At 37.3% G+C, this 23,919-nt stretch overlaps 1 protein-coding gene across 2 annotated transcripts in view; it reads right to left on the reverse strand.

Annotated features, from left to right (window-relative positions):
- The window catches only part of itpk1a (inositol-tetrakisphosphate 1-kinase a), a 31,698-nt gene extending 8,430 nt beyond the window's left edge, over positions 1–23,268 (reverse strand). Inside the window, exons 1-7 of one of the 2 annotated variants that reach the window (XM_036581933.1) lie at positions 22,926–23,268; positions 21,757–21,873; positions 19,229–19,253; positions 6,975–7,100; positions 5,702–5,819; positions 3,144–3,242; positions 1,799–1,839 (exon numbers count right to left, since the gene is read on the reverse strand). In XM_036581933.1, coding sequence (XP_036437826.1) covers positions 1,799–1,839; positions 3,144–3,242; positions 5,702–5,819; positions 6,975–7,100; positions 19,229–19,253; positions 21,757–21,851 — 504 coding nt within the window. In that variant the 5' untranslated portion in view covers positions 21,852–21,873; positions 22,926–23,268. The remainder of the gene's footprint in view (positions 1–1,798; positions 1,840–3,143; positions 3,243–5,701; positions 5,820–6,974; positions 7,101–19,228; positions 19,254–21,756; positions 21,874–22,925) is intronic. The other variant, XM_036581934.1, reaches the window with a different exon arrangement.
- Positions 23,269–23,919: the final 651 nt, after the last annotated feature.

The raw sequence follows: 23,919 nt of genomic DNA on the forward strand, positions 1-23,919 counted from the left end.
ATAAACTGTACTTGTGTCATTTTAATAGAGGATACTTTATACTTTTGCTCGAATATATTTGTGAGGAAAAAATGTACTTTAACATTTGTCTACATTCCTCTTCCTACATTTTAATTCAATGCACATTCTGTGTGTTTTGTTCTTTTACAGATTCTTCATCCTTTATCCTGATTGGTGCCCTTGTTGTCCGTTAGTCTCATGTCCACACCTCTGGCAAATCATAATAATGAATCTACGTTTTGCATAATTCTGTTTTAAATGCAGCCATCACAAACACATGGTGAAGTAGCAGTTGGACTGAACTAAATAGTGAAAATAAGTTTACCTCTGGACTCATATTCAAGTTATGTTGTTCACAAAAGCTACCAAAAGCATCCATTACATCAGTGTTCAAATTACAGGGAGCTAGGAAGAGCTTAGCTCCCCCAAAATAGACTTGAGCTCCATTGAAAACAATAATATCAGACGTTTAAGGGGTTGTCAACACTGAAAATGAACCATTTTCTTGTTCTACAACAAGGCAAAAGTGTTTCTGGTTGAAAATAAAGATGTGTGACTGAACATAAAATTAATGTGCAAATGATTTTAAGCTGTCCTGCGTGAGTTTGTAAAATTTTAGCTCCTCTGACATGGTTGTATGGGTGTGTTAGATGGTACATTACACTACTTGTTATCACACAATGGTCAGTCATATTGTTAAGATTTGTTTATAGCCACTGAATTTCATTTCACAACTACTGCAAACGTGCCTGTGTGTGCAGGGCTCTGGACACATATAGTGTACAGAGCCCTGCACACACAGGCACGTAATTCGCTACTTGAGTCGACATCTTTTTGCTAGATAGATTTTTTAGTCTTACTCCATATAGTCCTTATACAAAAATCTGTCCACTGTGCAACTATCTTGGTGACACATTCCAGTTCTTTCCAGTCATACAAGACCAGACTCTTTGCATGAGGCAAGACCTATAAACATCAAACCAAAAGCCACACTAACGTTTCAAAGCATATTTGAAATAGTTGGTAAAATTTGACAAAAATTGCATAGTTTGTAGTGTTTGTCTCAAACAATGCACATAAACATGCATTTCTCGACTACGATGGCAGACTTTTCCTGCTTGCGGCTCAGCCAGCAAAGCCCATTGATTTTCTTCCTCGTAAACAGACGTCATGTGAAACGTCACAAGCTTTCCCATTCATTTTTTAACTAGTGAACTGTTTCCTCTTCCTTTACAATGTCTCTTCTGGCACAAAGGTGGTTTACTTACTCGAAAGGTTTGTAAGCTGATGAGTGCTGATACAACATGGACCAAAAAAAGTGTGGTTTTGGCATTACTCCCAAGACTGTCACAAATGCTGTCAATCACGTGGCACTGTTTTCTTAAATAATCTGAATAAACCTGTTCAAATTTACTCTGTTTTGTTAATGCAAACCTTAACATTAAAATCAACTGATGATTTTAATGTTAACATTAAAAACACGCACTTGCATTAAAACTGTTGGAAATCTTGGTGTCCCCAAACCTTTGATGCACAGTGTACATTCCTCACTGTGATAAACATGACAAAGTGCTACAGAGCACAGTGAGCCTTCAGATCACGTTACACTGGAGATCACAATCAGCTGATGTGAGTCACAGTGTGTTTTGAGGGACTGGTTCAGAGTTAACAGTGACACTTTGGCTAAGTCATATGACAGAAAAGAAAATGCCCTTAATTACATAATGCAAGTTTGCTGATTAACAAGGAAAGGAAATGAACCACACAACAATGCTCTGCTCTCCAAATGTACTCTTACCTCATGAGAGTTAGTGCCATGTGCTACCTGGGTTTTACAGACTGCAATAAAACAGAAAACAGCACAAAAATGTATCAGCACTGAGAAAACAGGAAGGGGAACATTATATCAGATCTAGAACAAAACTTTGTGTTGTTAAGGCCACTGTTTGAAAAAAAAACCACTTTATTTCTTGAACACTATTCCTTGTCACACTGAAGACATTTAACCTTTTAAAACCTATAAAAACTAATACCTATTTAAAAAAAATTAAAGAATATAAATTGATGGTCTTAACCTATTAAAACATATTAAAACTACTACCTATTAAAACACCTATTTAAAATTTAACTAAGGCCATTTTAGCCTATACAATTTATATAGGGAGATTCACTCGAAAGAGGCCCCGAATATTCTTTAGTAACTCTTGCTAGGACGAAGCAATCTGAACGAAACAACATGCAATGTGCTCCTCAGTATATGGAGCTTCAAACAAGCCAGGATGCCCCTTCGTTGGAGCGATGAGGTAGGCGCTGGACAGCCGTCGCAACGTTTAACCTCCGTTTGCAACTTCCGGGTGCATACCCCCGTACCCCTTCATGTGTTTGGCAGAAAACGGAGATCACCTCCAGCATCGCATGTAATGCAATTGATTACACATATGTCAAGGTATGTAGCGTATTTTTTTGGTTCAGATTGCTTCATCCTAACGGGAGTTACAACAGAATATTTGGGGCCTCTTTCGAGTGAATCTCCCTATATCTGATATTAAGCATTAGGCTGATATAATGTCAGCAATCTTACTGAACTGAAAGTTTGCTTCTTTCTCTGAAGTACTTCCCCCTCACATATGCTTTTTGTATGTTTTCTTCTCCTTAAACTTATACTAACATATAATGTTAGGCTACTGAAGGCATTGCAACAATCAAGTTAACCTGATATTAAAATTGACCATTTTTTACCTTTTTAGTTCATGTCCCTTAATATTGTTAGTTCATATTATGCATGATTTGTTGGACTGTATATCATGTTAAAGACAATATTCTTGTTCTCCCCACCACCACCCCCTCCTATTGACTACCCCTGAGAACATGTCTATTGACCACCCCTGAGAACATGTCTATTGACTACCCCTGAGAACATGTCTCATGACACTAAATATAACAGTATGGAGTTAGAAAGGATCTAAACAGAGAGAAAGGATTCAAACCACCCTTTTCATCCAGTCACTCATGAACATCCATTCCCGATGATAAAAGTGTAATGATGGGCCACTTCAGTCAGTCAAATTATTTATGTTCATCACAATGGATCACCCAGTGAAAAGACTTTATCAGTATAAATCTGTGTTAACAGATGTGCTTACTGAAGGGGAAGGTGATGCCATTCTTATGGAGCTGATCCAGCAGGTCCAGGCCACACTCACTGCTGAGCCCCATGAATGAAGGAGAGCAAATCCGGTCATCTGTCCACCAAAGAAAGACAGACAGACAGACAGACGGCACAGTAATCACATTTATAATCATTTGACTCGATTATGATTAAGACCTTAAACCTTAAGGTTTCTAACTGGTATAGCAGTGGATGCTGATGAGGACTCGTCATCTTACACAAGGTATTTTCTCCTCAGTGGACAATGTGCTAACATTAGTTTGTCAAAGAATAAATGTTCCTTGTTTCTGGACCTATAAAACATTAGCTAGAGCAGTTAGCCTAGTTAGCGATACACACTATCTCTGTCTTTTCAATCACGTCCTTTAAGACACTCGTGTTTTGAAGTAGCAAAGTGTAACATACTGACTCACAAACACGACTTAATACGAGCCACATTTTATAGCCCTTTCCTTGTCTTTTCTTTCTTTCTTGTCTTCTGTTCTTTCTTTTTTTTCTTTTTTGTCTTCTGTTCTTTCTTTCTTTTTTCTTGTCTTCTGTTCTTTCTTGTCTTCTGTTCTTTCTTTCTTTCTTTCTTTTTTCCTCTGTTCTTTCTTTCTTTTTTGTCTTCTTTCTTTCTTTCTTTCATTCTTTCTTTTGCCTTGTCTTCTGTTCTTTTTTCTTTCTCATATAGACACAAATACAGACAAACCTGAAAATGATTATTTGCAGAGTTTGGATAAAATGACACACTATACACAATTATGTATTATTACCTAATATATGGCATGTTATACTGGTCTCTAAAGGACAATATTACTGCTGGATCCATGGTAACATTTCGATGTAAACTGTATGTGTAGGTTTTCATCTTCATTCTGATCTGCAGCAGTTTATATAAACCAATTAAATCATAAAAGAAAACAAGCTTGAGGTTAGTAATGGCCTCTCGGATGAAAAAGTCTTTTCTGCTTTGCTAATTAAAAGGTTTTCACTTCTTTTTTGAAAAAAGTAGCAAACGGTTCTCTGATTCTGGCCTGTCCTTAATGACTAAACTAGCTTATGTTTAATAACTAGAAGCATGAGATGCTTTATTTATGAGAAATGTGGGGTGATGTACGGGGAAGGAAGAGATCAGCCTTTTATTTACTTATGATTGAAGGATGTGTGTAGCCTTACAGGGATTAATCTTCATCTTCAGTAGTTCAGTCAAACCAAACACTGTTATCATATACTAACAGTATTGTTTGCATTGCATCTAAATACGGGACTTTTGCAGCAATGCCTATCGTACATCTAATCACGCAGGAGCCTTACAGATCAACTCGTGGAAAAAGGGCCTGTTTTTAAGAACCCAAAATCAGTCAGTGATTGCCCATGCAGATAATGACATAAAAAAGCACACAGAGCCGGCGAGCGAGTGGGCCTTAAAAAAGAGTGTAAATGCAGACTGTGGGATACAGTGGGTACATTAGTGGTGTTATCTTCTTTTTCCCAGGATCCCTCACTGTGTTGTTTCATAAACTAATAGCCATGGAAGTGGTTGCCTGGTGAGGGAGCCCAAAGAAGAGTCAGTGCCTTGGAATTCTAAACACAGTTCTCTTCTCTATTAGAGGCCGCAGCCAAAGCTGTTAACCTCACTCTACCCCTCAACTGACATTTGGCACACACTTCTATGCCAGAGACAGACAGCTCTACCATGCCTCTGCTCAAACAGCACTTACGGAATTTACCTATCAATGCCAACAAATGCATTCTTTTCTAGCAACTGTTGCTACGTTGGACAAGCTTAACAACATGCTGACAAAAATCTCACTTGACTCAGGCCCTGCATCAAGTGGGGGGGTCATGGACAGGCTTAGCCTGCTCTGAGAAGACATAAAGCCCTCCTATCAAAGAGGTGTGAGAAGACAATAAATTGCTCAAAATCTACACAAAACCTAATAATCATGCAACCGACATTGACCCACCTCCCCGTATAAAACCCAACAGTACTCTAATCAGTTAATGTACTTTATTCTGGAAGCAGTGACCTTCTCTTTTACTGCAAGACCAACATTACATTACACACAGGTGCACACATGGTAGAATTCCTTAGGCACTACGCCACTGTTCCAGCTGGTGATATGGTGGGGATGTGGCTAACACACGGGCCTCCTGACATCTCTGTTGTCCATGAATGCACATCGCGAGTGGCACAAAGAATGAACAACTCAGCAACTTTGGGCTATAAGCCCCCTGTAAGCCTTATCCTCACCCAGCGGAAAGACCAAATACACAACCCCTCAGACTGGATCATATCAGGGGCTCAAAGGACTACTGAAGAAGCACATGCTAATACATTCCAGTAATGTTCCAAGCGTACTATGGCAATAATTTGAAGGGTTTTAAAAACTCAAGTAATTGCAAAATGTGGAACTGCAACATTGACTGTTTTTAATGTAATTACATGCAGCCGTGATTCCCATGTGCTAAGTTTACCAGAATGCTAATAAATGCATGTCACAAAAAAACAGTCAAACATTATGAGTCTCTATAAACACAAGTACATACCCTTCATGCTCTCCTCCAATTTGTGGATTAGCTTATAAGACTTGAAACGGTCAAGCAGTGTACGAATGGCAGGAAGTGGGTCTAAAATCACAGTTTCCGGATGGGCATCAATGTATTCCTGAAAAGATGCAAAACACACAGGAGTAAGTAATAGTAAGTAATAGTAAGTAATCCATAAAACAAACAAAAATTTACTTCCACATAAAAATTAAAGCAATAGGCAGGGGACATTTTTGTCATTAACAGACATTTCCACTTAATCTAATTATGCTGTTAACACTTTTAGGTGCAGCCACTGCTGACACAGGCATTCAATTATGCACACACAGCTTGGATAAAAGCAATGCCAGTAGAATGGGACACTTTGGTCACCATGTCCAATACCAAGAGTAAACTACAGGTGTATAACCCCCCAGCTGGGCTATAGAGCAGTGGGAATGTGTTCTCTGGAGTGATGGAGCTCCATTTAATGACTTTGGGATGAGTTGGAGTGGAGTTTGTGATCCAAAACTGTGGTTGAATGCAATCAAATCCTCACAGCAATGTTCCAACATCTAGTGTAATGCCTTCCCAGAAAAGTAGAAACTGTAACTATTAATACTCTTGATTTCAGAAGAAACATACAGTGAGCAAGTGTCTACAAACTTTTGGACATGTAGTGTGCTTCATTGATGTAGATGTTAAAAAGGGGGAAAATAACCTAGAAAGTGAGTATAGTCCTAGAAATGAATAATGGGGATTTGCAGGGACAGTGTTTTTCTAAGATGGCAAAAGTGCATTCAGTCTTCTTTGTTACAGTTTCTCTTGGCTGGTTTTGAAAAGATTTGTCTCATCTCTCATTAAAATCATATCCTCATGTTAATACTACTGCACTGACATTTTTAGGTCTGCATTGTTAACTTTTGGATACAGAACAAAATAGAGTTTGGCAACATGAAACCAGTAACAATTAAGGAGTCACTCAGTCACTCTGCTTATTTTTTCACTCTGATATCTCTAATTCCTTTCAAAATTCCTCAGATTACTCTTACAAATATGCAAATATTGGGCTGTGATTCAGTAGATCATTCAGATTATTTTAAAGTGCTCCAGTCCTTACAGTGTGCCTCAGAGAGGCCTAAGCAATTAAAGCTGAGGGCAGTTCTGCAGCAAAGGAGGACAAACTCTGTATTAATACCTTTGATTTCAAAAGAAACACTGAGTGAGAAGGTGTCTACAAACTTTTGGACATACTGTGTACTCCTCAATCTCAACACTTCATGGATGTAGTTACCTGGACACTCTGCACAAGCCGTATGGCCTCTGTGACATTCTGGTCTGCTTCCACAATGTGGTCAGTCAGCTTGTGGATGATGGCGTCCAGGGGGCCCTGCTGTTCCAGTGGTTGGCTGAGGTCCAGCTGGTTGAGGACAACGGGGTCAAGAGGTCATATTTCAGTGGTAATCCTTTAGGAAAACTCCCATGACAAACCTCAGTGATGAATTGTGAAAATAGATTTTCTGTTAAAACTACACCCCCTAGTTCACAACAGAACTGGCTGTTCACTTTTTTATCTTGACCTGTAGTGGGCTGTAGCATGGGTAACAGTTTATATTAAACTCCTTTCCCAGAAAATAGCGTATGTTCTATGGAATTGCAATGCCTTACTAGAAGACTGATGCATATTATGGATAGTCTAAAGCCTGCTTATCCCTACATTTATAGACTTATAAGAGTTAAACAGATACACCAGGGGGAGGGTGTGGTTGATATTCACTTTTTATTCATTGTGAATAAAATTTTTTTAGAAATTTCTGCATTGTTCAATGATTGAAAATCATTCTGAGTGGTTTGATGTGAAATGGTTCATTGCAGAGAAAAATACCCTTTTTTACATTAGTGGTGATAGAAACCATGGGTCACAATGTCTATACTGTCATATTTACTAGCTAAAATGACCAGTGGACCTATACGTGTTGACGATGGTAAAATAGTGGTAAATCCAAAAAACATGCTTGTTACCATTTCTTGTAATAATGTCCTGTAAATGTAGCTTTTAGTAGCATTCAACACTTCGAACGTCTGATTCCTGCCACAACACTCCTTAGGTATCTGTATAACAGTATTTCACCTCAAACCACTCTGAATTACATTTAAATCATTTAATTATGCTGAAATTCTGAAAAATCAATGGAATTTCCTTTTAAGAGAAGTGTTTTTAAATGAACTATTTGTTTCATGGTGCTTAACTTATCTACAAGACAGTCACAGAACTCATCTAACATATGATGTGTCCCTGAACAGAAAGAACAAACATGCCATTTTAAAAATTAGTGGCGTAACAGAGGTCACATCTAAAGTGCCATCTCATTTACCCACTAGCTACTAGCTACAAGCTACTTGTTGCCTAATATAATAAGTAGCTTCACTACTTTGTGAAATCAGCAGCCATTCCCAAGCTATACTGCAGCGTAGCAGATACAGCTAACCTACCTAAATCAGTTACTAAAACAGCTAAAGCAGCTAAATCAGTTACTTGCGAGTTCTAATATTCACAGTACCCTGTAGTGAACTACTAAATGACACATTAGCCAAGTGTAATAATGGACTGTGCTAGAACCATTCATTCCTTGATGGTCCTTTACAGAACATCCGAAGGCATTTTTCTACCAACATTCAAAAACAAAAACTGACCCATATGAGAACCAATGGAACTTATTCTAGCACATTTTTCACCTGCTTAATAGACAGCTGGAACGATTACAATAACTGCATTTAACTATTCAATTGTATTTTTTGACATTTTGGACACTCTAAAGAGTCTAATTTGGCTAAATAGCTATGTCACTTGCTAGTTAGCATTACTTATTGCACAATATGAAACGACATACTGCACTGTTCTGCATGCACACTCACAAAACGCTGGCTCGTAATGTAGCTTCATTTTTTTCCCTATCGTGAGTGTGAAACACTGATGCATTAGCTTTCTCAAATACAATCAGGCATGAATTACTGATCGGGCCATTGGGGCCAGTGCCCAGGGTCATCTGACTGTCAGGAGAGCTTTAGGGGAGAGGGAGCTCAGACCACAAGACTAGAGGTGGCTCAAATACATGGGACAATTAACTGCAGATGGAAATACTAGATGAACAAACAGACCATATATGTAAAATGACAAGATAAATGAAGTAAATTAGGAAATGTTATCTGTTTCAGGTCCATTTTCTGTTTTCGGTTATAACTGACTCATGGTATATTGGTGGCGCAATTCAAATGGGAGGACAGTGTTGGTTTACTTCTGTCTTTACATTACAACTCGGTTTGGCCTTAAAGAAAAGCTTAAGTCGTGAAAATAAATCATCAAATCTAACAGAAATTGTTACAATGTACGATAGGAAATAAAACAGTATACTGCACATTACAGTCATAAGGGTAATTTTGTTCATTTTCATAAACACATTTCCAGTGTGGTTCAAAGTGGACCTAAACACAAGCATAACATTGTTTAATTTAACTTAAAAAAAATTATTACGTGTTACTGTTGGAGTGTGGGGGTCCTCCAAAGACGTTTGTGTCAAGGGGCCTTGCAAAATCATGATCTGACCCTGACGAGGAATGATATAGTGCATTTTTCTGCATTTAAAAATGTCTATAGTTATACAGGATTATGTTTAGAAACAAGCAAAGCTCATTTTTTCTACAGAGCAGGTCCTATACAAGCCAAATAATGAATCCCCTGCAACAGAGGACATCAATTCCTCTTCTAGGGGTCTGGAGCTCAGCCTACTTTGGTTTTTTTTCCTGTTCAAACACACCCACTAAACCTGGTGATTAACTGAGGAGCTGAATCAGGTGTGTTCGAGCAGGAAAATCATCAAACCGTGCCGGAGTTGACGATCCCTAGCCTAGAGGAATAAACGCGGCTTCTGCCTGGAGCTGTGTATTTTAAGCAGGTGTGTTATATCTAGGTACCGTCACATCTTTTAAAAGATGGAGGGTGAGAGTTGAGCATAAATTGTGGTCATAGTTCCTCTGGGACTGGCCCCATGGGACATGCAACTATTTTCTTTGGAACAATCCAGTGGTTGGTTTTTGGCAGAAGGCAGGAGCTTATGGACATGGCAGGGGGGAGGGGGGAGCCTGTGTACGTCATTTTGTACAGACTGACCCATTCACATTTCATCCTTTGAAGAGCAACAACAAATACAAGTAGAATTTAGATCGAGAGACCCACCACGTTGTGGGCCAGAGGGGGTATCTGTATACAATTCTCAGGAGGCTGCAGTCTGAGAGGGGGTGATGGCTGTAAATATTTTAATAGCACAAACGCATCAAGAGCTACAAAAGAAAATAGGTAAATGGAAAGCACGTCAAGATCACTCTTCTGTTTGCTTTAGACACACACGTGCCTCTAGCAGAGAGCATACACTGGAACACGTCAGGACTCTCCAGCTTCTGTTTAAGTGCTTCAGCTGATACACATGCCAGCTATGTTCTTAGGAAGCCTGGTGGATCTGCGGGGGTTGGTGTAATACTTAAGAACTGCTCCATAACATTTTTAACAATGTTCACTGCTTCCAAAATGTTACCAGGGTTTATTTGTTGTTGCAGTTTGCAAACCCCCCATTCCCCTCCCCAACTTAACCAGCCAGTTCTTCCTGAAAATCAGAACCAGCATGTGATTCTCTTGCTGGAGGATCAGGAACAGGTTATCTTTACATCCAAAGTGTAAACACAAAGGTTTACAGCAAACATTTCCCTGTATTTTCAAAAAAGTCCCTTGAGGATGACAATTTACTTGGCTTGTGCAATATAAATAGATGGTAAATGGCTTCACTGATATTAGATGTGGGAAATGGATCAGCGCCTTACTGGAATACTGTGTCCGAAGGAACTGTTTATGGATTTAAATAAAAGCACATATGTAAATATGAAGGTTTTCATTCCAAAATGCATTAAACGCCACTTTCATGAAGTTTCTTTTTTTCCATGATGTACACTGTTGGGAGTGAGCTTTGCACATACAAGTATAATCAATGCTATGATTAATACCACCTTTATTAGAGAAGTAAGAATGCCAGATTGACAGAGTGGTTTATCGGTGAGCTATACTTTTCAAATGTCTTTCTGTTCCAAATGGATATACAGTATGACCCATTTAACTCCTTTGCCATTTGTGTGAAATAATACAGCACTAGTAACAAGTAGTAATATGGTCTTTTGTTCCAAAATAACATGACTTCACGATTTCATTTTCACTATTATTAAGATGTCAAATAAACAATTTTATACAAATGTTCAAAGTCGAATGAATGGTGAAGGTTAGAGTAAAGGCTTTGGTAACATTTTTAGGCTTTTACTTTAATTAGTTCTAGAAATACCATGCATTGGCACCAGGCTGATATCAGCTGAACATGCTAGATCAGGTATCGAGGGTAAATAGAATAAATCCAATCCAATTCTGGAACAAACTATTCTGAAACACCCCACACCTACACAATATGGCCAAAAGTATGTGGTTGGTTTTTGGCAGAAGGCAGGAGCCTATGGACATGGCAGGGGGGAGGGGGGAGCCTGTGTACGTCATTTTGTACAGACTGACCCATTCACATTTCATCCTTTGAAGAGCAACAACAAATACAGAATTTAGATTGAGAGACAGTCAAGTCAAGTCAAAGTTTATTATATAGTGCTTTTTACAACCAGGCGTTGTCACAAAGCAGCTTTACAGAAAATAAGTGCTATTGTTGTGAAATGGAGCAGTATCAGTAAGTGGTATTGTGTCATTTCTAACAATTTCTCATCTATGCATTACATAACTGCACATCGTTCACATTTTCTGTTTTTTAAAACGTAAACTGCGGAGCTAAACTACCATTTTTCCATGCAAAAAGTGTGCTGCATCTTATGTAATGTCAGGGATTGAACATTGTCTTTACAGAACCATACAGTCCACAATCGATCACGTATTAGGCCTAATTATTGGATATCAAGGACGAATTGTCAAAAAAAGTAAAATCCTCCACAACTATGCGAAAAAGTAAGACAAATGAAGTATTTACACTTAATGTATCTTCAGCAAACACAAAAAGGTATAAAAAAGTTGAGAATGCAGGATTATCTTATCCTTCAGATGCTGACATTGCCAGTTCTATAAGAACAGGGCAGAGGTTAGTAGAAATGATAAGACTGAGGAGAGAAGGACTGTAGGTAACTAACTGCCCTGTACAAACAGTCATTGCTGTGTCTCTAAAAATGGCTGCGTAGCTCCACTGACAGAGCCAATGTCTACATGTATACATGGACTGATCTCCTTAACCTCTCACACAGCAAGAGCCCACTCAATTTTAACTGCATAGCCTCAAAAAAAAAATCGTAGTATGAATTGTTGTTAATCAAGCTACTCAATGCCTTTTACTTAACCAGAGAAGAGCCGGCACATAGTTGGATCAAGATAAAACATAATTGCAATATATGTTGATGTATTTTCATCACTGGCTTACAGGAGCTGAAGATGCAAAAAGGAGTAAACAAGCCACAGTAGCAAACATGACCTTTGGCCAAAAAGGCACCGGTAGTGTTACTGTGTACATTTTCAAATTTTTATTTTGATAGTTTGATGTTTTTAAAACTCAACTTGGTGTGAAAAAGCCTTTGATGCAAAAAGAAACTGTCTAAGATGTACTGAATATGTCACTGTAAAATATCTGTGGTTTCAAATAATGAAAATATTGATATTAATTGACAGTATTTCCCTGACTTATCCATTTTTCAACATTACTTTTCATCCCAGCCATACTTACATTTTTATGTATGTTTCTACTGATGACAATGTTGATGCCAATATTTACATTTAGAAAATGGAGAAATTGGAACTAGATCTTCCTGCATGAAGGAATGTAACATTTATTTGTATAGGTTTCCAAATGTAGTAAAATTAATAAAACACACAAATTTTAGCATAGTGCATCATTGTTCTTCTCTTACAGAACACAATAAATGCATCATCAAATATCAGATTGAAATATCATTATTGGTCAAATCTAAGCATACTATCATATCATCATGCATATCTGAATATAACTACACTTTAATTGGGTTCCATTAATTCATTTCCATGAATGAAGTTTGTTAATGATGAGAGCTCATTAGTGAAATCTGGTGGCTTCTGAATTGGACTACAAATCTGCCTTGCTGAGTACTAAAGTTCTAAATGCAGACTGCACAGGACCCATAGTAACAACAGCCCAGCAAAGGAAACAGAGCATATCTCAGTCGATTAGCCTATTGATTACAGTATTTACGAGAGCTTTATTATGACAGCACACAACCTATGACTGGGTGTAACACAGGCAAGTAATGTATGATGCGAAATCAGGTCAAAGTCCACCCTCTCTTTTCTTTGCTTTCCACACCCTTTACTGCCTATTCATTATACGTCTGTCAAGTCAGTATCACTCACCAGAGAACAGAGCAAAGCCATGTATGTGTGTGTTTTAGCTGAGTCAGTTCCTTATCTGTCAGATAGTAAAGAGCTAGACTGAAGGCCACAGGACCTTGACCTAGCCTCTCAGCCCTGCCTATTCACCTCCAAACCATGACACTGAAGAAACGCACAGAGTGTCTGAGCAACCTTCACATTCACTTCCCCAAACAAAGGACAGCTGACTTTGGGTTTGTTCCCAGAGTCCCTGAAATAGAGAACATGGCATAGACCCTCATTAATTTCCATTCAGTTTATTTTCGCTAACGATAGCCACTCTCATCAAGATAGGCATGCATGCAAGGCCACCCAAATGACGTTCTTTTAGTGATACAATACACCGGATCAGTACTGGTATCCAATCTGGGTCAGTATCTGATACTGACCTTAATCTACAGATCGGGTTCAATATCGATACTGATTGATTGATTAAATTATCACATTACAGGCCAACTTGTTTGTTTGAGGAGACAAAACAAGTGTTTTTTTTTGCAAACGTGAAATGCCCCATGTAGTTCTCTACTAAGCTTTGAAGCAAGTCAAAATAAAAGCACCTCTTAATAATATGTGATAGCGCATCAGAATAAAAGCCTAGTACAGAAGGTGTGCTTCACACCAGCTTTGTAGGCAAATAACTATTTATTTATCTGATTTGCATCAGCAGTGGTTCATCAAATCTAGGACTATACTACAAATAAATGCAACTTTTTATTTTGTAAAACATGGGTCTGCACTACTTTAGCTCTAATAAATGTCTCATGGACGTGTCATTTTGACCCGAATATAAGACGGTGGTTAAATTGGTGGTTCAATTAGAATCAGTATTGGGAGAGAAAAAAATCCCTATATTCTATATGATTCACTGGTATCAGAATCCGAACAGGTCAACAATTTCTATCTCAGCTGACATGCAGAGCTAAACAGCACAAGAGCATGTCCTCTTCAAATGTGACTATAATGACTCTCATGTAAGGATGACGCTCAAATGACAAATGACAAACAAACCCAGAGCAAATATTCTGCAGAATAAAATACAAGACTGATAGATGCAAATCAAAGACAAACACATTAAACATACAGCACATCAAATCTTTCTGTGAACAAGTCTCTTTGTGATGTATGTTCAATACGATGTGTGTAGTGGAATTTTTATATCTTCACAGCCAAACTGGTAGATTTATTTTATTAGCCTTTTTTAAACCCAAAGCTCACACTGTGTGGGCTAAATGAACACATAGTACACACTAGCACATTTCTAGTACTTTATATTAGCCAAAGATGCAATATAAATAAAATTTTACATGGGCCTAAATGACATTTTCAATTCTTAACAAAAAATCAGTTGCATATTTAAATATCATAAATCAAATAAAATGCTATATTCAAAGTAAGAGGTAACTGACTATTTAGCATTTTTATATATATTTTCTATAAATTATATCTATTTATTAGAAGTACAATTATGTTACCATATATATATATATATATATATATATATATATATATATATATATATATATATATGTGTGTGTGTGTGTGTGTGTGTGTAGCAGCACAATTAAAATACAGCGTCAATGCACTTACCTGCCTCTTGTCATTTATGTTATAAAACTGCATTACAGATTGACCAAAATGAAAATGCTATATTGGCTGAACGTATACCTAGCAATTTGGCAAAATAACATCTACAAATATCTTCATCAAATGCTTTTTTAAGATACTATTGTAAACTCTGAGGATCAGAGGTATGTACGAGCACCCACAGCATGACCAAAGCATTCTATTTATTAAGACTGCAGCTTATCACTTAAACTGAGCACAGCCCTGCCCTCTAACTGGAGCCTAGGGTTGAAAAGACACAGTGGAGCCATCAAAAAGCTTGAGACAAAACAGAAAATAAAAGGTCAGTGATGAAGACACAGCAGTGTTAATGAATGAAGCTAGTTACTGTACTCCGGCTAAGAAAACAAGGACTACGTGCACATATTGCAGCTGTATCCCAGCATACTTTGTGTCGTGTCTTCTAATGCACCATACATCTGATTTTGAGCATTTAAACAGTGTTTTTATAATGATAAACATTCTTTCAGCATGTGTTTGAATCTCTGCTGCTACTGTTAAAGCAAGTCTCTAAACTCTAAACATGACCGTAATACAAAGTTTTAAAAGACAGAGGAGAGTGGACGTGAAACTGGCTGCCACCAGTTGCTTTATCTTTAGCAAATCAAGAGGAATATGTAATCAGCCACATTTGTAATATTTGCACCCACACTTTGCACAATAATTTGAATTTGAGTTTTGCAATTTACCATGCACACAGTCCATAAACTGCACATTTAGGCTTGTACTCCAGTTTTGCACTTAACATGTGGACAGAATGCATCCAATTTACGCTTGTAACTGGCACAAACGCTTAGTACATCAGACCCTGAGGGAAAACAAACATGTTGACCAAAAAACATTACTTGAATAAATAGGATGAGTCAGAGTTGACAAGATGTAGTGCAAATCATTTTCATTTGAACATTTGTCAAATATGTACACTTGTGGCTGATCATCTTGCATGCATAGCTGGAAAGCAGCGCTGTGTTATGTGGGACATGATGACGTGAGTTCAGAGAGTTTGGTGTATTTTTGGAGGATGTTGCGTAATGTTGTAAGAGATGTTGATAAAGGAGGGCTTAAGTTTGACTGGAAAGAAAGTGGAAGTCATTGTGCTTTGACTAATGCATTCCCCAAGCTTTCTCTAGAGGGCCAAAGATTCATCATTCATCCAGACTTGTATATAGTAACTCACGTCTGGAAGGCTGAGTAATGTACTTCAAAATTAGCCAGGTTCAGACCACCTAATTCCTTAGGCCTCACTGAGGTAGACTGTGAGGACTGGAGCACTTTAAAATAATCTGAATGAGGGCCTGAAAGGAATCACACAAACAAAACATCACGGAGTGAAAGATGAATGATTTAAAGACTGATGTTCTACTGAGCGAGGGCAAGCCATAGATACGAGTCTCACTAAATCTGTTCCGTCACAACCTAATATTTGCATATTTGCACAGAGTAATCTGAGGGATTTTGAAAGGAATTAGAGATATCAAAGTGAAAAAATAAGCACATAAAGTGACTGGATGACTCCTTAATTGTTACAGGTTTCATGTTGCCAAACTCTATTTTGTTCTCTATCCCAAAATTAACAGTGCAGACCTACAAGGGTCAATGGAGTACAGTTAATATTAATATGAGGACATATTTTAATAAGGGATGAGACAACTCTTTGCAAAACCAGTCAAGAGAAACTGTAATAAAGAAGACTGAACATATTTTTGGCATCACTGTCCTTGCTTATTTTCTGTCTTATCATGAACATGTACATGCAAATTTCTGTGGCGAATCCCCATTTCATCTCCATAGATGAGTAGGGGTGATTGAATACTTGTGGACATTGTGTATTATTGTGTATGGAAATTGTGTATTTCACAATTAATTAAGAAATTTTCAATAGCAAAGATTAAAGTTCAGGGACAGTTATCACGCCAAATAGCACTATTTTGTTTTAATTTCTGCAAAATTAAATCATTAAGATGCAAACAAATTCATTCATAGTCAGAATTTTCCACCATGGTGGTGATAGGAACCATACGTCTGAAGAGATTAATGCCTCTCAGCTCCCTCACAGAAATTATTGCATGGAATGGTTACAAAAACATTGTTTGATGCCTGAGACATTTTTATGATAGTTTTAAGGTAAGAGTTTGGCCTAAAAATGACTTTTTAAAAGCTATTCACGGCACTGAGGTACTCACTGGGTGCTGTGAAGCAAAGAAGTATCCGAAGAAAACTGTTTTTTTCAGATTCATCAGTATTTTACCATCATCAACATTAGCCTACATATGAAAACTCAGACACATTTAGATTCACTGCTCATTTGCATTGTAGATGCTGCAACCCCTGGTTCCTATCACTCTAAAGAAATCTGAGTTGGTAAGTTTCATCAAACCACTTTGAATGACCTTGTTTAAATAAATATTCAAAAAATGGTGGAATTCCCATCTAACTGGAATGCATCTTAGACAAAATTTTATTACCCTTAATAACCTGTAACTGCACTGATCCATTTTGTAAGCATTGTTTTATTTGCCTATTAAATGGTACTAAACTAAACAGTCATTTTCACAACATACAGCAATACTTGTGGCTCTTGCGCTTCCTCCATATCTAATTTTAATTTAAAATCATACAACGTGGCACCAATCAAACGCTCTGCCATCTCCTTAAGCTCACCCTCTGACAATGATATGACATTCAGCTCCATTCAATACATATATAAGTATATGAAATGTTTACTGAAAACAGGACATTTTGTTCTATGGAGACCTATCCACTGACAGGCTCTTAGAGAACCAAAAGTGGTTATTCCTATTTTTCCTATTATTTTTAAGAATATACTCTTTACTGGAAAAGTTGATACCATGATGATACTACAGAAGAAAACAGCAGTTACTAAAAACTACAAAGCAGGTGATGTCGTTTCTAGCAACATCTAGTGTCATGATAAAGACAACTATTCACAGTGCATCTGTCTGATGGATGGTGAAAGTTGGCTCACTTGAATAGAAGGTGGATATCCACCCTCTGATTTTAAAAGTATTTAAACTACCATAAGCTGCTGTGAAATGTAACTAGACAAATAGCTCAATTAATCTGCCCTGGAAGGCTCAGAATACATTTCTGTCCTAATCAGCATCTCATTCGACACCATGTAGCCTGCCTTCAGCAAACACAGCAGGCTGGTGATGTCCCAGCCTTTGGAAAATCTGGACCTGAATAGCTGAATAGTTTTGAGTTATTTGGAAGGAATACATTCAATCACAACATGCTTATTGTGGAGGAAAGTTTATTTTAACCTACACTTACAACCTAATCCATCTACTTCACTGAAACCAGACATAACAAGGAATGTCCAGGGATGGTGGAGTCAGTCATGGCGATGGGCCAGGGTTTGACTACTCTGTGTACAATGTCACTAGGGCTGTTATGATTCAGCAATTTAACTTGATTAAACAAAACACTGATTAAACTGTACCACTTTGATGAATCGGCATCTGATAATGCAGATTTTACGTTATCCTAGTAGTCGGACAGACAGTCTAACTTATATGCATTTTTAAAGTCTTTTGGATTTCCAAAAAAGTATTTGGAAGTATTTTTGTGAAAGGCTTTGCATGGTTTGTTATTGATTAGCCATTTGTAAAGTTTCACAGATTTTTTAAAAGCTCTGATTAATCAATTGACCCTTAATATAATCGCTATATTATTTAACTAGTAATTTAATCAATAGGAACGGCTCTAAAAACCCACATACATTGATATGTTCAAAACATCAATAGAGAATCACCATAAACAAAAGATGTTCGATCTAACTAAAGATATTCTTTCTAACTAAAGATACAGTTCTAGGATTAATTAACATAGAACTTATACAATAAAACTAATCATTATGACTGCCACAGTTTAGGTCATACACATATCATAGAGGTGATAGAGCACATTGAGGTATTACAAATACAAAATATTCAGTAAAAAATGACTGTAATTTCTGAGCTTGGTACATTATACACTGGGGTCGACCAATGTTCTGATTCTTATTCACCCCACTTTGTGGTCACTATGGAGAATGGAAAGTTCTATTTTTGCATGGATGTGGCCTTTCTGTGTTTTCTTTCCAGCTAAAGGTCATTATATTTTTCTATTTCCACACTGAGCTGTAAGACACAATCTGACAGCAAATTTACTCATCCCTACCCCGTCAGAAAGCTTGTGAGTATCTCTTTGGCCTTTAATTTAATAGTAAATGAAAACTTGAATCATTTGCTACTTTAGGGTTGACCTACATAAGCTATTTTTAACGAATTCAGAAAGAAAGGACACTAAAATGTGAATTCTGTACCTTTGTTCTTCATATTTTGTACTGTAGTGTATGCCAAACTAAATGAACAGCACTTTTAAACTACTGCTGGCATAAGCAGACGTGTTCAATGTCAACACAGTACATAAAACTTGCTTACCTGCACCATCTCAATGCCTCTCTTCCTGCAACACAGAAAAAGAGGAAAAATAGTCTTTGAAGGAATGTGGATTTTTTTTTTTGAATGATATGCGACAACATGTGACAATGTAAATGATGTGTGATCATGTGGCATCATGTGAATGTGATCACGTGACATCATGTTAATAATGTGATGTCTTACATTATGAAATTACACATGTGAAAAGTTTAAATGAATAACTAGAGAATTATGATGTGAGAAAATCACAAATGAAAAATGAAAATGTGCATCACATGTGAAAAGTAAATAACCTGTGAAGTGTCTAAAAACATATCTGATTAAGTATGAAATAGGAAAGTAAGTAACACATTAGCGTAAGTGGGTGAAATTCAGTTTGATGTATGTCTTTAACTGACTCACTGAGACACTATACCATAACAGGTATAACGCTTACTAACCTCTTAAACTCTAGGCTTTTATAATCTTATTAAGACTTATTATACAGTAATTACTATAAAATTTATATAAGCTTTGAGTTATGAAAGCAAGGAATATGTAGTGTTTAAAGAATGAATAACAGAGGAATTTGTTAATTTGTACATTTTAACAACATGATTGACAACAGAGTGCCTGTTTTGAACAGTAATGGAAAGAAAAGTGGGGAAATCCTCTTACTAGGGCAAACTAAAAAGAGCTTTTGTGAGTGAGGACCCCTCTCTGGCTGAGGACTGCTCTCTCACGCAAAAAAGGGCTGAAATTCTCCACATTCTCTCTATCACTGTTTCACACACACTCACAAACACAAGCCCACGCTAATGAACACTATACATGCGCAAATGTAAATGTTTTCTATATGCAACACTAGATTTTGTTCTTCTATGCTTTGATAAGTTGGAACATACAAATAAGCACCAGTAGGGCCACATTTGAAATCTTGCTATTGAGCACCATGCTTAAAAGCCCATAAATTCTGTAAACTAAACACTGATGACACAATTGCAGTGTGCCAAGTAAGATGACACAAATGCAGTGTGCCAAGTAAGAAAGAATGCCTGCCAATCAGGTTTACACAAATTCTCTTTACAAACCAGTTACCACTGTACATGTGTTGAGTGATTTCACTTTAAGTCTACTCCAAAACACCCCCCTTGTCTGCACGAATGCTCAAGTGTCATTTATGCACAAAAACACACGCTCTGTTCATGACATTTGAGCTTGTCGTACAAGTAAAACAGAACACGAACAGCTTTAAGGGACATTTCCTACACTCTACTACAAAGCTGGGCTGCCTGGACAGGACATTCTGTTTGAATCAATACAGTAACAAGTCACAAGAATGATCCTACAACAGACACTTAAGAATGTGCGGTGTCTTTAGAGATATGTGAGCAATGCAACTTCTAAGCCTTTTAAAAAACAGGGCTGCCAGCTTGGTGCTCACCCAGATAACCAGCGCACTTTGTCCACGCTCTGCCTTTTTATGGCCAAAACACCAATGACGACTATATTACTATCTCATTAAGAGTCCTGGAGAGCATCTTTGTAATTCAAACAAGGCTGAAGCACAGCTCCCTGATGCAATCTCTGCTATTGGAGCACACAATGTCTGTAAAGGGAGTCCCCTAGATAGGGACTGCCCAGATAATGATCTCCTGGCAAACACAAAGAACCGCCCGCTAGCACAACAGTACACTAAAAAAAGCAATGCATTGATTCAAATTTCCACAAAAATAAAATATATTACAGTAACATAATTACTACCAAAAGTAAGTGAACTGAAATTGTGTTGACATAATGTTTTATTCATGTAGAAATTATGCACATATTTGCATCAGTTGACTTCAGTACAGATACTGACTCACATTTAAGAGCATATATACCTACAGGGTGGGTCAAAAGATGTACACATGTTTTTGCCCATTTAAACTAAAATTTTGCTGTGCATTGTTTCATTCAAAGTATCTTTTTGCATTGAATAAAATTAAAGTGTTATAATAACTACATATGCGTATATTGTGTAAGCATATATTTATAAATATATGTCCTATCCTTGAAGAAAGATGGAAAAACTATAGGCTTACAGTCTCAAGACGGTAATGTTGTCTCCCCAAATTATGAATACAGAGACGGTGTAACTTGTTAAAATAAAACTAATTCAATTTAATTAAAGTTTCTACAATACAGTAGTGACACTATCGAACTTGTACTCCTGCTTTTAAAATCTTACCTGGTTATTTATTTCAGTTTTAAACATTCTCATTATGTAATCTTCATACTGATGAAATCAGTGGTGTAAGCTATTGTTAGGATGGGCCAACAACACATGCTTGTCTCTGATGAAGCACCCTGTTCTCACCTTTCCAGTCCTGTCTATCTGACCTGTTCCAGTAGTCTTATGGTGTAAACTACTCAAATTAAACCAAGGTGTAGAACTGTGCTGCCAATTAAATACTGTCTGAGAGCCTGGAGTAAATATTTAATTGCGATCTCTGAGAGAAGATAAGAACGCTTGCCGCCGAAGTGAAAGGTTCTGCTGCTGGACGCACCTGCACATGTCCACGAAGGTGTGGAAATTCAGCTTTTTGATTTTCTTCTCGCTGAGCCAGAATCCCACTCTTTTTCCTCTCCCAAACGTCTGCATCTCTGCAAATGGGGCTGGAAAACTGAGCACAACATTGCAAGAGTTACTGATTTAAAGGTGGGCGTTGACCTAAAGGAAGACTTCACACTAGCCATCATTCTCGGCAGAGTTTTTTCAAATCAATATAATTTTAACTCGTTCTGAAGTGCAAGTTCAAAGGTTTGGAATCACACTTTAAACATTTGGGAATACTGTTTTCAATAAAAAGTCTAAAAAATGTTGCAGATCAATGTATGAAATTATTATATTATGATAGTATTAACAGATTTTGACTATCTAGAAAGAAACTGTAAAAAAGAAAAAAATGCTAGATGTGCCCTGAAAGGTGAACAGAACTGTAGATGATTTCATAACGACTGAAAAAGCTGTAATAATGAGAATAAACTTATGATAACTTTAACATATATGATGCCTCACATCTCTCGCATCTCAGACAGACGACTCAAGAAATTACTGTAAATACATTTAAAAAACAGTATATTAACTTTTCAGTTTCAAAAAACTTGAAAATTTTAATTAAACATTATAATATCTTCTAGCATTTAGTTTATGGTAATACAACCTACACTGTTTAAATTATTACTGAATAAAATAATGATAAGTATTAATATGTCAAGGGAACTTTTAACCCGAGTGTATATTTGTGAGAAATCTATCATTTTTAGACAAACTTAGTTACTAATTAAATTAGTATTTAGAAGTAATTAATTTTTGTGTAGAATTTTATTATGGTATGTTGGTGACAACATCTGGACTGCTTTGAGACTGGTCACACCTCTGAACTTTTGAGGTTTATCATTTTATTTTAGACCAAAAACAGAAGAATAAAGTTTCAGTTCCTGTGCTGAGAGATGCTGGGTGCACTAAGAAGCTGTACTGCAGTTCTATCAGGTTGTTTTCTGAGCTGGTCACAGTTTGAGTACTGGTTTAGGCTTCTCTATTCACCTCTGATTCTTCTGATTACCACACTAATGTAATGTTAATACTAGTAGCTAATGATGAAAACATCCACGTGCTGTATTCAGTGCTGTAAAAGAAAAGCCGAGTGGAGGTCATGCAGTAGCTCCAGCCTACCTTACAAAAGCTGAGCCAGAATGCCGGTGCTGGTAAATATCTCCTGTATTTCTGGTCAGTCTGGTCACAGACTAAAGTACCGCCAACTGCAGATTGGTAAGCAGTAACGCAGCAGTAACACAGTCTCCGGACTCCTCTAGGCTAACTGTTTTCAGATGTTTTTCTCTGAAGGACTATCGCATTGTTTTAGCTGCCTCCTGCGCCAGAACAGACTCACATAATGAGCCGAAAGTCATGGTAAACCAGGTGATGCTGGTGTAGTAATCCTAAATGAAGGCAGTCCCTGCTCCTCTCAGCGAAACCATCTCCGCTCAGCGCTGCTTCAGCCACACAGTCTGTCAGCTGCCAGCGTACGGTGTACGGTGATGAGCTCTGATTGGTCACGAGGACCGAAGGCTCCTCCCCCTGGGCGGGGCTTTTTAAACAACATTGAGATATTTAAGCCTACAGACAGGCTTAAAATGAGTACAAAGATGACAGTTCAGAAAAATAAAAAACATGCAGGATAACCTGAGGATAAGAAGGAGTGGCAAGCTAGTGCTGGGTAATACTGATAAAATATAACATTACCATATTTTCAAAATAGATTAGATTAAACTTTATTGTCATTGTGCAGAGTACATGCACAGAGCCAATGAAATGGAGTTAGCATTGCAAAATACAATATTATTTACATGTAAAGTGCAGGAAAGTGACCATGGTAAGCGGTTCTGTGGTTACAATATGAACAATTACAGTGGAGTGGTAAAAAATATAGTTATATAAATACACTAAATATAAATAGAAAATACATATGCAGTGTCGATGGTATGTACTGTGAGAGCAGCATATGTAAAATGATAAGTATGCAGAGTAAAAACATGTACAGTGACTGTCTGTATACATCTCGGTATCACAATATCAGGCTAAATTTAAGCCTGCACTGACAAAGTTTATGAACCCATATTTTCTGAGTACTGCTACTCTGTGATAAAAGAATGTCTTACAAACCTGA

Source organism: Colossoma macropomum, unplaced genomic scaffold (genome assembly GCF_904425465.1).
Source record: "Colossoma macropomum unplaced genomic scaffold, Colossoma_macropomum, whole genome shotgun sequence".
Classification (NCBI taxonomy): Eukaryota; Metazoa; Chordata; class Actinopteri; order Characiformes; family Serrasalmidae; genus Colossoma; species Colossoma macropomum.